This window comes from Balaenoptera borealis (genome assembly GCF_965194805.1).
Source record: "Balaenoptera borealis genome assembly, chromosome: 1".
Classification (NCBI taxonomy): Eukaryota; Metazoa; Chordata; class Mammalia; order Artiodactyla; family Balaenopteridae; genus Balaenoptera; species Balaenoptera borealis.
Window position 1 is genome coordinate 158,171,575 of NC_138860.1, and position 16,119 is coordinate 158,187,693.

The following is a 16,119-nucleotide window of genomic DNA, read 5'->3' on the forward strand; positions in this document are numbered from 1 at the left end:
AAGGGGATGTCTGTGTGGGTGAGGAAGGGAGAAGGGATGAGGTTGGAAAGACAAGTTGGGAACAGTAGACTCAGTGGGGAACAGTTTACACTTTATCCTAAGTGCAAAATGAAACCATCATGGGGTTTCAAGTGGGCAGTGATGATTGGATTTGCATTTTAGAAAAATGTATCTATAGTATGATACTGTTGAAGGGGGAAAGAGTAGAGGCAGGGGGGATTTGGAAGGAGGAAACAGGAAGTCAAAATAAAGTAACTGATTCCAGGTCTGTGCATGGGGGTGTGAAATGCCTGGCCCTGATACTGACATCTCATTGTGCAGGTAGGGGGATGGGGGGAGGGTTAAGAGAACAAATTCTGGACTTAGGCCTGTGTTCAAAACCTGTCTCTGCCTCTTTCTAGCCATAAGACCTTGACTTCTTCTGAAACTCACTTTATAAAAAATAAGAACAGTAATTCCTGCAGTGAAGGACAAGCTGAGATGGTGTATGACTAGGGTTTGGCCCAGAGGCCACAACTTGGTCAAAGTGAGTTTTCTCCCTGCTTCCAATCTAGGGCTTCTTCCTGGTGCCTGGGGGTTCCCCTGGCAGAGAAAGAAGCCAAGTCTCACCAACAGTGGCTCCTGAGCATGCTTTATAAACTCACCTAGGACAGACAGATTGAAGTGAGCCCCAGGCAGGGTTGGGGGCATTTCTGGGTACCAGACCACACCAACAGTGGCTCCTGAACATGCTTTATAAACTCACCTAGGACAGACAGATTGAAGTGAGCCCCAGGCAGGGTTGGGGGCATTTCTGGGTACCAGACCACACCAACAGTGGCTCCTGAACATGCTTTATAAACTCACCTAGGACAGACAGATTGAAGTGAGCCCCAGGCAGGGTTGGGGGCATTTCTGGGTACCAGACCAAAGGGGACTTCCAGGAGACATGGATGACAATTCAGGATAGCTTAGAGCCAATTGGGGAATGAATCTTTGGGAACTAGTTACAGATGGGTTCTACTCTCCTCTGAGAGGTAAGAATAGGACATATAGGGGCCAGAACCTGTGACAACCCTGGGAGGGGGTCCCCAAATTCAGGAGAGTATTCCAAAGCCCAGGAGAGGAAGAGAAAGAGCTTCTGTTGGTCACCTGGAACCACTAGCAATCCATGTCCATGACGAATTAACCAGTTTGAAGTTTTTCAGCCTTCTAAAACAGTGTGAATTGAGGACCCTCCTGTAGTTAAGAATTCTCAGGGGAGGTTGCCCCCTTTCCACTTAGCACTAAAGTTAATTGCAGGCAACTTTCTTTGTATCCCCTGGTTTGAGGGAAAGAGGTTAGGAAAAGGAGGGGAAGGTTTATTTCTAGTTCGCCCTAGGTGTGGGCATAGTCCTTTGGGGTCCTGGCCTTACGGAGAATGTTCCAAGTAGACCCCCACCATAAGCTCATGGAACCCTTACAAACCAATTCCCAGGTTCCCCAGGTAAGGAAAATGCCTTCAAGGTGAACGCCAACTACTGAGCTTTGCTTACCTTTGTAGTTTCCTGCATTCATTCATCCATTCATTCATTCATGCCTGAATGTTTCTCATGTGTTTGCCAGCTCACGGACACATTAATTTTTAAAACTATATGTTTTGTCTAGTATTTTTAGTTGTTTTCAGCAAGAAGCTTAGCCTGAGTCTCTAGGCCACCATGTTGCCAGAAAACCCAATGGGCAGTTTCAGTCCTTATGTGACTTGATTTTCCTGTTGCATTTGGCCCCTTTGACCACTCCCTCCCTTTGTTCTGTTTTGTTTTTTTCCACCACTCTGGTCCCTCCCTTTTGGTCTCCTTCACAGGCTTGTCTCTCCTCCTCTCCCTGTTCCTTAAATGCTGGGTGTCCAGGCCTTAGCCTCTGCTTCTCCTCTTGTTCCTGCATATCTCACCACTCCCTTGCCTTTGATCTGTGACTCCCAGATCTCTCTGGTCCAGACTGTCCTGAGTTCCTGACCCTCAGACCCAGCTGCTGCCTCTGAAAAAAGTAAGTATTGCTTATCTGAAACTCCAGTTTAACTGGATGTCAAACGGGCAGCCCTTTTTTTTGCCAAACGGGCAGCCCTTCCCCCACCTCCACCTCCAACTGTGGTCTCCTTGATGGTAGAACATTTTTCTAGCTGACCTCAGAATCCCTATAACTGGCCCAAGGCACTACTGTTAGTGCTCAATTAATGTTAAAAGGTCACAGGGCTGAGAATGGCTGGAGGGAGTTGAGGCTGGAGACAGAGACCAGTTAGGAGGATGGGCAATAAACCATTCCACAAATTAGGAAGACTTCGACAGAATAGCATTGGGAAGAGAGAAAGTGGGATGGGCTTGCAGGATCTAAGGATCTGAGAACTAATGGAAAAGGGAAGTGACAAAGCTCAGGGAGTCTAGGCTGTTGTCCAAGTTTCTGACTCGTGTCCCTGGATGGAGGTTGGTGCCATTCACTTGGGAGGGAACCCTGGAGGAGGCTCGGAGGCTGGAGAGCAGGGAAGCTCATCTATGTGGGGCTTAGAGCAGGTAGAGAAGGGTGGAGAGAGCATCTGAAGGAATGAACGGAAGACATCTAGGGCAGGTAAGTTCAGTTTGAGGTTTCTGAGGCTATGCAGACAGAAGTATTGGAAATACAGACAGAGCTTAGGAGAAAGGTTTAGCTGGAGATGCAATGAGAGCATCATCAGCCTGGAGGCGGTAACTGAAACCATGGGAGTTGGTGACATTGCTCAGGGAAAGTAAAATGGGGAAGGAAGGTCTGTATCAGAGCCCTGACGAACACTTAAGAGGCAGAGAAAGGAAAAGGAACCCAAAAGGAGTTTGAGAATGAGCAGGGGTGGGAGAAAATCCAGGAGAGTATGGAATGGAGAGTCAAGACAGGTGTTCCAAGAGGGTTGACAAAGTTGGGCGCCTCTGAGAGTCCAAAGGACTAAAGGCTGAGAAGTGGCCTTTGGGTTTAGTAATGATGAGGCCACTGGGGACCGCAGCAAGAGCTCTTTTAGTGAAGGAGAGGTGGAAGTAGATTATATATTTGTAATCACAGTGTCATTTTTTTTATGCTGTGATATATTCAAGTGAGTTTAAATGCAGAAGGAAAGAAGACATTCAGTAGAAAAAGGATGAAGAATAGGGAGGCTTGTAAATAATGGAGACAGAGAGCCCTGATATGGGAACCTGAGCACAGACAGAGGAATTAATCTAGCTGCAGGAGGACATTAATAATAGTATCTAGAACAGGGCAGGAAAGCTGAAGGGCCGTGGACTCCTATGGAATCTCTGAATGAGCTTAGGAAAGTCTGTGGGCTCCCTCAAATTGTTCACCAGATTTACACATTGGTGGTTTTTTCAGCAGTGAAGTGGGAGGTGGGAGGTGGGGAGGATCCTTGGCTTTCATCAGTTTCCGTAAGGACTGTACAACTCCAAAACAGGTTAGGCACCACCCCTGTGAACAAGAAAAGTGATCTCACATGGCACAAATTCTCTTAGATCTTTTCTCTGATCTCTCAGCTTTCTACCCTACCTTTCCTTTTCAAGATGAGGCCTCAGTTAGGCAGCCAGTCCACATGCACTCAGTCACCGGCCTCTCTAGCTGGGGAAAGTGCGGCAATCCCCGGACAAGAGAGGAGGAACGCCATTGGCTGGGGCAGGAGGAGCGCATGGATCCCCGAACCTTGATTCCTGGATGAAACTAATCTAGAGGGATGTTTGGGTGACCCCTGAAGCTGGAAAAACTGTCATTTCAAAGCCATCTGTAGTTTTCTGTCTTGCAAGAGGCGGTGACTTGATACCTCTTTGGAGGAGACCATACCTTAGTTCTGGGAAGATCACTCAAATGGGCAATGTCATTTTGCAAATATGAAACAGACTACAGTCAAAAATGGAGAGTCTAGGGGCTTCCCTGGTGGTGCAGCGGTTGAGAATCCGCCTGCCAATGCAGGGGACACGGGTTCGAGCCCTGGTCCGGGAAGATCCCACATGCCACGGAGCAACTGGGCCCGTGAGCCACAACTACTGAGCCTGCGTGTCTGGAGCCTGTGCTCCGCAACAAGAGAGGCCGCGATAGTGAGAGGCCCGCGCACCGCAATGAAGAGTGGCCCCCGCTCGCCGCAACTAGAGAAAGCCCTCGCACAGAAACGAAGACCCAACACAGCCAAAAATAAATAAATAAATTTATAAAAAAAAAAAAAAAAAAGGAGAGTCTAGGGAACTCCCTGGCGGGCCAGTGGTTAGGACGCCACACTTCCTCTGCAGGGGGCATGGGTTCTATCCCAGGTTGGGGAACTAAGATCCTGGAAGCCTTGTGGTGCAGCCAAAAAAAAAAAAAAGGAGATTCTAGAGCTACCTGTGGCCCCCGAGGAGCAAAAGTGCTCTACCTGGTGAGGTCATGTGCCTGGTGACCTCTGCTAAGTTGTAGGCAGAGAAGAGGAGCTCTGCAACTTGTCTGAGGAAAATAGCTTCATTTATTTTAAAGAGGGATTTGGTTCATTGTGAGCTGCAGATTGAGACTAGTTCTTGCGGGAATGTGTTCCTTTTGGAGAAGCTGCTGTTCACCCACAATTTTGTAAGCTGTCGGGCATAATCTCTCTGGGGCCCAGAATACAGCCTTGAGTTGGGGGGATCCTACTCCCCAAGGACCGACAATTTGGGGAGTGTTGAGAGCTAGCGCCTTTGGCTGGGGTTCTGACCTGGCTCTCTCTCTGAGCCTTGTCAGACGTGGCTTCACCTCATCTCCTGTAAGTGGCTCTGAGAGCACAGATGTCCACTAAGGGGCAGGGCCTGGAGGGTCTGAGGACTCTGCCAGGCTTTCGAGTCTTTCCAGCAGGGGCTCCCTGGTTGCAATGACCTTGGAATTGACAGAACTCCCCCCCTTCACCCCCAGCCAGGACCAGGGCCCTGGCCTTCATGAGGTGTCTCCAAACTGTATGGCACTGCTGCCATTGTCTTTGGCTGGAGGTGGGGGTTGGCGACTGAAGATCCTGAATCAGTTTGGAGGCAGAGAGAAGGGCCAAGGGGGTGTTTGAGGGCAGCACGAGAGCACCAAAGTTTTGAGGGCACCTAGAACTGGGGCAGTGAACACAGAAGAATGGAAGCACAGACTTGTTTCTCCTCCTTGACCCGGAATGCCTACAGCCCTGAGAGCCCTGGCCAGCTCCTCACTGTAGCCTGGGAGAAGGGGGCCGCTGTGCCAAAGCGGGCAGGCGCTTAGGCAGCTCGAAGGAATTTTGGTTAATGCGGTCAAATGCCTGAGGGATCCCAGCCTCAACATGCTTCACTCTCATGGTGCCTCGTGCACCCCTGGCTGCAGCTACTGCCTGTGTCCTCACAGCTGCCAAATCAATCTCCAGCCCAGACCTGCCTCCTCAGCTCCAGACCAGTACAGCCCATTGCCTCCTGACGACCCCTCTGGATGTCCCATGGTTCCTCAGACCCAGCCTGCGTCCAAACACATATCCTGATATTATTTGCAAAGAAAAAAATCATGTAAGACAAATTCACTGGGCCCAGGAAACAAGGTTTCACAGGACACACACAAAAGCTCAGAGGGATTGCACTGACTTCTTAGATATGACTTGGGGACAGTGTGGAAGGCCAGGGTCAGCATTAACCTCTTCTTCCTTCCAGAGGAGAGTGTGTACCTCTTAGCTTCTTGTCTTTTTCATACTGTTTGCCAAACTGAATTTAAATATTATTTATGTAAATTATTTATTGTCTGTCTCTCCTGGTTTAAGCTTAAGAGCAGAGATCATGGGTTCACTTCTGTATCCCTGCTCTCTACCCAGCATCTGACATAAAATAATAAATATCTGTTGAATGAATAAGTGAATATCCTTGTTCATTACCCAAGATGCAGGTCTCTCTAGGCACCCTCAGTCTTTTCCTGCTTTCTTATCCCCATGATGCTCTGTGCTTCATCCCCCCAAACCAGCCTCCCACTGCACCCTCTTCCCCACCCTCAGCTTCTTCATCGCTTGACTTGGGCTGTTTCACGGAATGTGGGTGGTGAGCTCCCCATGCTGGGCCATCTGCAAGCACAGGCAGGCTATGCACCTGTCAGGGTGCCCTGGACTCTGATGAGTGACAGTGGGGTGGGGCAACGTATGGTTCTCTGCATCTTCACCATGAAACAAGGCCCACAGCACGCCTGAGGTCTCAAGGGTATGGCTTTCTCCACCAGTAACACCAGGCTCCAACCGCTGGGGACTGTGCAGGGGTTGTGAGCTGGCTGGCCTGTTGGGACTGGTGAACACACCTTTGTCACTCACTCTGCCTGTGTTCCATGCCCCTCATTTCCCAGAGCTGCTGGGTGGGCGCAAGCAGTCCTGGGCCAGGCCTGTGACTGCTGAGTGAGCCTGAAGTTGTGAGTGGGATGGTCAGGGAGTGACCTCCATCCGGCCCCCACAGCCCAGCAAAGGATCTGACAAACCACAGAAGTAAATAAATAACTTAGAAGTAATAAATAGGGGTCCAGCTCCCACGAGTGAGTCCAAGGCCCACTCCAGCACAGGCACTTCCCCAACACAATTGTAATGTGTCTCCAGATCTGTCCCCCCAGGCCTGGGCTGAGGCTGCAACCTGGCACATCTGGGTTCTCCAGAGGAGGAGTCCTGGGTCCATGGCCTGGTCAGTGCCAGAGTCTGTGAGCAGTGGGTCCTCGGGTCTCCACAGCTGAGGTTTCTGGTGTCTGCGGGGCTGAGGCCGGCAGGGTGAGAGCCCTGGGGCCGCTGGTCAGTCGTGCCTCTATCTCCGCAGGGCTGATGTCTGTCAACTCACCCGGCCGAAGCCTCCGTCTCCGGCCGAGGCCCCCGGGCGGCCCCAGGCAGTTAGATCCACAGGTAAGGGTGCTTCCGCATACCCTCGGAGTGAGCCCTCAGCCCAGACAGCCGCAGGCAGTGGCCGAGAGGCGGTCCACGGTCTTCCAGGTGCTGTTGACGTCCATGAAGGAGACGGCCTCGTAGCGCGTGGGTCGGCAGCAGGGCTGGCTGACGGGCCGCGAGCCGGGGGGCGGCCGCAGGGCCCCGGCACCCAGCAGGCTGGCCAGACTGAGGTCATGCGGGGAGCGCGCGCGGCGGCAGGAGCCGCTGCAGAAGCGGAAACGCACCAGCTCATCGGAGTGGTGGCCCAAGCCGAGCGCGCGCACCGGCACCAGCTGAGAGCGCAGGCGGCAGCCCCGCGCCCCCGCGGCCCGCGCGCGGCTCCCCCGGCTCCCGCGGCCGCCCCGGCCCCCAGCCCGCGCAGCGCGGGGCCCTCGCGGGGCAGCGGGCGAGTGCGCGGGCGGCGGGGGCGGCGGCCGCCGGGCTCTTCCGCCGCACAGACCGGCCGCGCGGCCCCCTGGAACGAGACGCAGTCACGCGCGGGTCCCCGGCCAGCCCGCCCCGCCCCGCGCCCTCGCCCTCTCACCTACCAGGCAGGGGACCCGCGGGGGGCGCCGGGGCCGGCGCGGGGCCTTCTCGGGGGACCGGGCTGCTGGGTGCGGGGCCCAGGGAGGCCTCGCCCTCGGCGATGCTGCTCAGCAGGGCCAGAGCGGCCAGGGTAGGCCACAGGGCAGGCTGCTCAGAGAGACGAGATGGAGCCTCAGGGGGGAGGAGGAAACCCTGGTGGGTGCAGGGAGGGGCTGGGGCCGGATGGAAGGGCTCGGGTTGGAGGATAATGGATCAGCTGCCCCGGGGAGCCCGGGTAAGGAATCACCACCTGAGGGCATTGACCTTTCCTCCTTCCTCCGGGCCCCTCCCTGACCATTCCCCCACCTACTTATGACGCCTGCCCAGGGAGCCCTGCTCTCCCTAGTCAAGCCACCTTTCTTCAGTACCAGGTGGGAGTCACTGGGAGAACCACTCACCTGCCGCCTAGGCCGGGGCCAGAGGGGCAGCACAGAAGGGCCTCCACGTCCAGGCTCCATCTCTGTCAACACCAGGAACTCCCATCAGCCGTAGTTGACCTGTTCCCCCACCCTCCTCTTGAGGCAGCTTGGAACAGTGAGAGATGAGTTATCCTTTGAGCAGGTCATCTCTCCACTTCAGCTTCTCCAGATGAGGGACAAGGGGCTTGGGCAGCTGGGCTCAACCCAGGAGAAGTGGCTGCATCGAGAACCTATTTCGTGGTGCTTTGCACCTGGTTCCCTCTCTCAGACCTCACAACTCCATGAACCTATTTCGTGGTGCTTTGCACCTGGTTCCCTCTTTCAGACCTCACAACTCCATGAGGTAAATGGTATTATCCCCATTTTCCAGATGAGCAAACAAGGCTCAGAGAAGCTCAGCAATTATCTAAGGTCACAAGGGTAGACCCACGCAGCCGTGCAGGAAAGGTGACCTTCCTGCTCTGTGCTGCAGGGCTGGAGAAGGGAGCAGTTGGACACCCTTGATCTCACAGAGAGCCTTCTCTCCATGCCACAGAGGAGGAGGTTGTGGCCTGGAGAAAAATTAGGGTGCTTGCTGGTTGACCTGAGTTATCTGATGATAGTGAGGCCCAGGCTTCCGCCTGTGCTGCCCACCCAGCAGATGGTGGAGGGTGATGAGCCCTCTAGGAACATGAGGCCTAGGCCATGGCTCCCTATGGCCACCAGGGGGTAGCATTTGCCAAGCCTGTGGACTCAAACGGCGCGGGGGGGGGGGTGGGCTTTTCCCCTACCTTCAGCTAGACTCAGGCCCCAGCAACTCCCTGGAGTTGCTTCTACATGAGACTGGTCTCTGAGAGCTTAGCCACCCTGAGAGCTGGTCCAGGTCTGTACCCCTTCCAGCTTCCCCTGGATCTGGCAGCCTGGCCCTGCTCCTAGAAGTTTCCCCCACGAACCATCCTTCCTGAGCCCAGCTGGGCTTTCAGAGTCCCACCAGGTTTTGTGAGCCCACATTGCCTGGCACTCCCAAGCACCTCTCTGGAGCCTCATGAGCCCTCACTAGCTGGCCTGCTCTTTGGTCCCAGCAGTCACCTCCACCCCCACCCCTGAGCATACAGAATGTCTGCATACCTGTGGGCCGGTCCTCCCTGGTGAGGTCCTCCAGGGCCAGGTGTGCTCGGCTAACGGAATACGGGCCTGAGGAGCCAGGCTAGTGACTGTTCTCATTGATGGAGGGAAAGCCCGGCAAGGCAGGGTTAAAGGCCCCCTGCGCTAGGGGGAGCCCAGGAGCAGGTCTCTTGGGACGTAGGCAGCTCAGGCCCTACGTCTCCCTCCCGGCAATCTGGGGCCACTTGGTCCTCCAGCCCTTGCCTTTCCTCCCCATCTACCAGCCCCCACCCCCACCCCCGATACTCACCACGGGGGTTCTGTGTCGTGTTCTTCTAGGCACCTTTCCTGGGACCAGTGCTGGGCTTTCCCCTGCAGCTCAAAAGGCTCATGCCCAGGGCTGTGCACCGGGCAGTGCCCCTTTTAGCCAAAAGCTTGGCAGCCAGTCTGAGCCCTGTAGCAGCAGCGGGAGCCTCACATTACAGCGGGCCAGCAGGGCTAGCGCAGTCCAGCAAGCGACAAGAGGGACTGCGGGGGGCTGGGAGGGGCGGAGAGCTGTGCAGCAGGCCCAGGAGAGGGAGGATGTAAGAAAGGAGCGGAGGGGGACGACCCTGGCCGCTCCCTCTAGCCCCTGGGCTGGGACGAGAGGTGGGCAAACAGGTCGGCTTACCGCAAGTGCAGGGCTCTGGGTCTGGGGCACAGCGAGGGCTGGGACCCGAGGGACCTGCTGCTGGTGGAGCCCGTGGACCGTGTCTGGGGGCCGGGCCCAACTCCATCCCTCAGCAGCCTCCTGCCCGCCGCCGTCCGGTGTCAAATTCCAGTCCCGGCGTCACCGGATCCTGGGGTGGGGCCCGAGCACCCCCTGCCCCGCCCCACCTCTCAGGGCTCACCTGGCCACTCCACCCTCTGGAATCTGGTCCCCCTGGCTCCACTAGGTCCCCCGCGGTGGGGCGGGGAGGAGATGCTGGGAAGGGCCCCCAGGACAGAGTGGAGAACCCGGGCGGCACAGCGGCATGGACACTGAGTGTTCGGAGTTTGTAGACACTGGGAGTAGGGAGTTGGGAGGCCGGGCAGAGGGCGGGAGAGGGAGGGGACAGGCCGGTCCCTGCCTTGGCCCACCGGCCTTCGGGTTCCCGCCGTCCTGGCTGGCCGCTCTGCACTAGCTGCTCTCTCTGATCCACCGCTAGTTTCTTCTCTCAACAGACCCACTGCATTGAGTCCGAGACACACTGACTGCGCTGGGGCTTTCACGGTCTGACCCGGCTCCTGCGGCCCCGCCGCTCCCCTCCGCTGCCGCCTGGGGCTTGGAGTACAGACACACCTGCAAACACCGCTGCTCAGCCTGGCACAGCGGCGCTGGTAGGAGTGGGTGCCGGGGGCTGAAGAAGGGGAGGGTCCCGGCGGAGGAACTTTTGCACTGAGGCTTGAGGTAGGAGCTGGAGGCTAGTATTTCAGATGCCTAATTATGGCAGTTCGGCTGGTGGGTGGGATGGAGGTTGGGTGGGTAACATGGATAGAGGTAAGGAAAGGCCAGATCCTGTGTGTCCTAATAGGGAGTCTGGACTTTATCCCAGTGATACTGGGGACCACTGAAGGGTTTCAGGCAGGAGAATGGTGTGATCCAACGTGCGTTTCAGTGGCTGGCTCTGGCTGTGGTGGAGAGGGTGGTTTGGAGGTACGTCAGGAGGCTGCTGGGGGAGAGAGGATTCTGAAGCTGAATTGTGGGGAGAGTGTGGGGCTTTGTGGGCTCTTTCAGGAACACACCTTTTTGAAAACTCAGTTGGTGCCTGATTGGATGCGGTGAGGAAGTAGGATGGCATGCCTTTGGCCTGGGTGACTAGGAGGAGGGGATGCATTCTGGCAGCTGGGGCTCCTGAAGGAGGGATAGGTTGGGGGCAGGAGCTCATCAGTTCAGTGTTGGACGTGCCAGGCTGGAGGGACCTGTGGATTATCCTAGTGGAGATGTTCAGGAAGTGACTGAGTTTGTAGCCTGGAGCAAAGCGAAGAGAGCTGGGCTGGAGATGGCAATTTGGGAATCGTTGACCAACTGACAATTGGAAGCCGTGGGTGAAGCTGATAGTGCTCAGGGAACATGTGTGGACCAGCTGAACCCTGGCTGTGCATCTGAACCACCTGTGGACCTTTTAAAACTACCCGAATCTGGGCCTCACCCCAGACCTGAATCAGAATGGGCATGTGCAGTTTTCCACATCTGCACAGGTGATTCTGGTTTATGGCCAGGCGGAGAACCACAGCTTTCGGGAGGGCAGTTAATGTGTAGTGGTGGGGACTAGAAGCCTGACTGTCCCAGGCTCGGCAGGACCCCTGTGGGACAGGAGGCCAGGCGGTGAGCAGCTCTGTGTTCTGCTGCCTCCCCAAGCCGGCTGCCTGGGCAGGGGGGGCAGGGTGCAGGGGTTCTGCCCCAGGGCTGTATCAGCCAGGGCTGCTGCTTGCTGGCATGCAGCCTATGCCCTGCACAACTCCAGGGGGCGCCATTCACGTAGGACACAGGAAGCATTGGAGTTTGCATCATAGTGGCCTTGTTTCCAGCAGAATCGAAGGGAGTTTCTGGGTCTCCCTGTCCCTCAGTCAGGGCCTCACTTTCCCCTCGGCTGAGGAGGCTTCTGTCTGAGCACAAAGCACAGCAGTAAAGGGGCATGTGGGAAGTCAGAAGGGAATGGCACTTGGATTGGGATGTCAGGTAAGAGGTGACGGGGCCAGTCAGCCCCACCTGTTGCCACGTGGCAGCTCTGGCAGGAAGCTCACTCCCAGGCCTATGGCCTCAGGGGCAGGAGTGCGTTGGCCTTTCTCAGGCCTGCCTGGGAATGCTGGGGAAGGGAGAGAGCAGATTCCAGGGCTCTAGGGGGTAAGGTTGGGATGCCCTTTCTAATGTTTGCCAGAGGGGCTTCCCTGGTGGCGCAGTGGTTAAGACCAATGCAGGGGACACGGGTTCGAGCCCTGGTCCGGGAAGATCCCACACGCAGCGGAGCAACTAAGCCCGCGAGCCACGACTACTGAGCCCACGCGCCTAGAGCCCGTGCTCCGCAACAAGAGAAGCCACCACAATGAGAAGCCCGCGCACTGCAACGAAGAGTAGCCCCTGCTCGCCGCAACTAGAGAAAAGCCCGCTCACAGCAACAGACCCAACTCAGCCAAAAATAAATAAAAATAAAACAATAATAATAAAATAAATTTAAAAAATAATAATAAAATGTTTGCCAGAGGGGTCCTAGAGATGGGCTGTGCCTTCCTCTTCTGTGCAGAAAGAGGGGTCCTGAGGGGAGACCGGGTGCCTGTGTGCTAAGGGGGAGGGCGTGTCTTTCCAGGGCTCAGCGGAGCTGCCGGGATTGGTTTAGGTCCCTGTGCTGGGGGCTCGGCCGTGCAACTTTCCTGTGCTTGCAGGAACCTCTGTCCCTGTAGTGCTGGGGCTGTGGTGACCCAGAGGCACTGTGCTCGGGCTGGGGCTTCAATCCCCTGAACTCTGGCTCCTGTAGGAGGCAGCAGGGTAGATTCTGGGGCATGTCCTGATGCCCCTGGACTGCCTCTCTTAAGGCAAAGAGGGTGCAGGACGGCTATAGGACAGGAGGGGCTCCAGAAGGCCCCTAGGTGGCTACCCAGGTCCTTCAGCTAACACGAGAAGTGAACGGGACCCAGGAGGGCTGGAGAGATGGCCCTTGGGTTTAGCATACTTGCTGAGGCCCCAGGTTCCTGTTTCTTCCAGGAAAGTCAGAGAAAGCAAGAGGAGGCCAGGTTCAGGGAAGAGCTTTATTGCTTCCATGATGGCTGCTCAGGATGGCTGCCACAGCCTGGGTGAGGTCCTTGAGCCTCACTTCCCTCTGGTCCAGGCTAAAGGCAGAACCCAAGGACCTGGCAGTCTCACTGCTGAAACCCAGAACAGCTGCCAAGTTGGTCACTCCAGGCCTGGGGCAGTGTCCTATGGGTCGGCTGCAGTTGGGGAGGGAGGGGCATTCCCATCAGGTTGGGCCAGGCCTCACCGCCCGAGCTCTGAAGTTCTCTCCACTCAAGCCCAGGGGCATCTTGTTGGCTTAAAGGATGGCTCCAGGGTTTCCCTGTGGGACAGCTGGGGGCTGCTGAGCGGGACTATCCCATCTGCTCCCCAAGAAAGGCCAAACAGTGTCATGAGCTGGAGGGGGCTGGCCTGAGATCCTGCCCACCTCCCTGTAGCCCCGGAGCAGGGCACAGGCTAGTCCTGGCACTCCCACTCTACAGGGAGCCCATTGGTACCACTGCCTGAGGGGCCCTTTAGTGGGTCTCCTTCTGCACGGCCAGTAGACCAAACTTGACATCTCCAACCTTATTGAAAAATAAATTATCCCTACCCTCCCCCCACCCCAAATTCACAAAGTGACAATACACCGAACACGGACTGGAGAAACGATTCTGGCAGCAGCCTTGCTGCTAGTGTCCGCCTCCTGCATGCTGGGCCCGCTGGGCACGGCCAGTGGCCTCCTGGCCCTCTGGCTTCGAGGACCCAGGCTGAGAGTGAGGCCTAGTGCTGGTCTCTGAGGCTGGCCTCTGAGCAGACACAGCTCTGGCTGCCCCACCAAGGCCTCACCACCCCTGGGGCCACTTGGCACTGTCCTTCTCTGGGTCTGAAGGCTCCCGCACCTCTCAGGCAGAGCCAGACCGAGGCCAATGAAGTGGGCAGGTGGCGGTGGCTGGACTTCTGTGGCCACGTGCTGGGTCCACCTCAGATGCCACTGGTTAGGTCAGTTATGACATGCGCTTTCACCAGCTTCCGCAGAAACTCTTTCTCTCGCTGAATGTTGTGCGTCCAGGACTGAAAGGAAAGATGGAGCAGTGGTCAGCTGGGCAGCCCAGGTGGCTGCTGGGATGTGGCCCTGCTAGAACGCAGGTTCCCAGGGCTCCATGCCCACTTCCGACCGCCACCCTCCGATGCTGTGACTGTGGGACGTCTGCCCTAGAGGTGCCACAGCTCACCCTCCTCCCTTCCCAGGACCTGGAGAAAATAACCTTCTAACCCCTTTACCCGGCCTCTTAACTTCTTCCAAGTCTTAGAGATGTAGGCTTTCCAACCTGGTTCTCACTCCTTCCACCTGTCCTTGCCCGGCGGCTTCTCCAGGCCCCTAGGTCCTAGGCACCCTGAGGTCAGGCAATGTGAGTCACTTAGGTCCGGCCCAGGCCTGGGGTTGGGCCCTGCTGGAAAGGGAACCGTGCGGGGTGGCTTAGTCATTCTCTGGCCTGCTGCAATCCACTCTCCAGGCCTGGGGGCAGCTGATGAAATCCTGCCTCTCAGACCAGAGGAGCCAGGGGGCCAGAGGCTCATCTTAACGGTTAATATGAAAATTGCAGGGAAGACGCTGCCTTCCAGGGCTTTCCTGGGGAAGACTGCACCCAGGCTCAGGTTCTCTCCTTTCCCCAGTACTCTCACCAGGAAGCTGTGATGACTAAGTCTCTCAAAGAATGAAACAGGATTGAATGAATAAAGGAACAACGAAAGCCAATGGCCTTGTCACAGTCTGGACACAGCTGACCGCTCTGTTGCATCCGTCAGCGCTGAGGCTCACCCTGGGATGTTCACAGCCACTACTTACCGGTGTGGAGAACTTACAGCTCTTATCTGGTCCTTATCTGACCCAGTCAACCTCCTCCAACCTTCCAAATCTTTTCAGTCTGAAACTTGGGCAAAATCCCCTATATTCCTCTTCTTTGAACACCCCCTTCAACTTCCTGTGCTAACCACAAACCTGGCTGCCCCCAAGGACAGCATCCCCCAGACACGCTCTTTCTTCCCTCACATCCACACTCATGGCGCCTGGAGGTGGCAGGCTCTTCCTCTCTCTTTGTTGCTGCATCTACACAACTGTCCCTGTGTACTCCCTTGAACGCCTGGCTCCTTTGGCTCCTGGCATTATCCTCAGCCGTCTGCAAACTGCCCGTCCTCGTTGCAGACCACTGGGTGACTCACCCTCATTCCTTGAAGATTCAAACATCTGGCTCACTGTCTGTCTTTGAAGGCAGGGACTGATTAGCACAGAGTAGGTGCTCAGTACATATGTGCTGAATGAAATTAGATTTTCCAGGTAAGAAAATGGAGGCATGGAAGAATGGCAGGGCCAGGATCCAAGCGAGCATAGAAACTCATACAGCTCTTTACTTAGCCCATGCCGGCATCACTCCCCAGGGAGAAGTAACCAATCTGATGGGTCAGTTTCAAGAACACCCACTGGGAGTCCCTGAGGGTTGAAAGGTCAGCAGAGGACTGGATATCTGATGATATCAACGAATTATTGTTAAATTTCCAGGTGTGATAATGGTATAATATTGAAAAAATTCGTCCTTATCTTTTAGAGAAATTTACTGAAATGTTTATGGCTGGCATGATACGATGTCTGAGACTTCTTTCCCAATAACCAGCAGGGAGGGGAGGCGTGAGAGGAAGAGCAGATTGAGCAACACCGGCCGCATGTTGATACCTGGGGGAGGGAGGTGACAGTACGTGGGAGTGCATTATTTTACTCTCTATACTTTGAATACGTTTGACAAAGTTCGTAATAACAGAGCAAACAAAAAAGTCTGCCTGGATGCATCTCTCTCTCCGACCAGGCAACACCGCCTCTCTGGCGCTCTTTTCCCAACCTCTCCCCGGCGCACACAGCACAGGAGCTTACAGCGCTCTCCTCACTACGCCGTCTGCATTGTCCACGGGCTGGGGCAGGATTCTGGGAGCCTCACCAGGACCCCTGACTCTGGATGCAGAGACCACGCTCGCTCACAGAGGAGCCTTCCTTCTCACAGCTCTTTTCCCATCTTTATCTCTTTGCCCCCAGGGTTCTGCCCTGACCATCGCACGTCCTCCTCTGTCATCTCCCTGGGAAACCTCATCCGTGCCTCCCCTGTATCTGAAAAGCAGCTGTGCTCACAACCCACAGATCCTCATTTCCAGCCCAGATTTCCCTCCCATGGCAGACTCCTGTGCGAGCCCACTTCAACCTCTGGCTACTGCTCAGTCCCTCGGGGCTGGTACATCTGACGGCCACTTCTCAGCACACATCTCCGGGGACTTCCTTGCAGTGCTGGACATTGTAGGCACTCCCTCCTTTGGTCTCCACGACCCTGCATCTTCTTTTTTTTTGGCCACGCCGCACAGCTTACAAGATGTTAGCAGTGAAAGCGCAGAGTCCTAACCACTGGACC

General features: G+C 55.7%; 2 protein-coding genes across 6 annotated transcripts in view; both read right to left on the bottom strand.

The window, feature by feature from the left end:
• Positions 1 to 6,758: 6,758 nt before the first annotated feature.
• Positions 6,759 to 12,013, bottom strand: ARTN (artemin). Its single transcript, XM_082365752.1, has 4 exons — positions 8,145 to 12,013; positions 7,837 to 8,087; positions 7,402 to 7,546; positions 6,759 to 7,328 (listed from the first exon to the last, which is right to left on the bottom strand). The coding sequence occupies exons 2-4, from the start codon at positions 7,894 to 7,896 to the stop codon at positions 6,868 to 6,870; spliced, it is 666 nt and encodes a 221-aa protein (XP_082221878.1). The 5' UTR covers positions 7,897 to 8,087; positions 8,145 to 12,013; the 3' UTR covers positions 6,759 to 6,867.
• A 678-nt stretch (positions 12,014 to 12,691) lies between these two features.
• ST3GAL3 (ST3 beta-galactoside alpha-2,3-sialyltransferase 3) overlaps positions 12,692 to 16,119 on the bottom strand; it is a 236,548-nt gene continuing 233,120 nt past the window's right edge. For all 5 annotated transcript variants that reach the window (XM_082365374.1, XM_082365376.1, XM_082365373.1 and 2 more), the window contains one exon: positions 12,692 to 13,741. In XM_082365374.1, the coding sequence (XP_082221500.1) occupies positions 13,652 to 13,741 (90 nt within the window). In that variant the 3' untranslated portion in view covers positions 12,692 to 13,651. The remainder of the gene's footprint in view (positions 13,742 to 16,119) is intronic.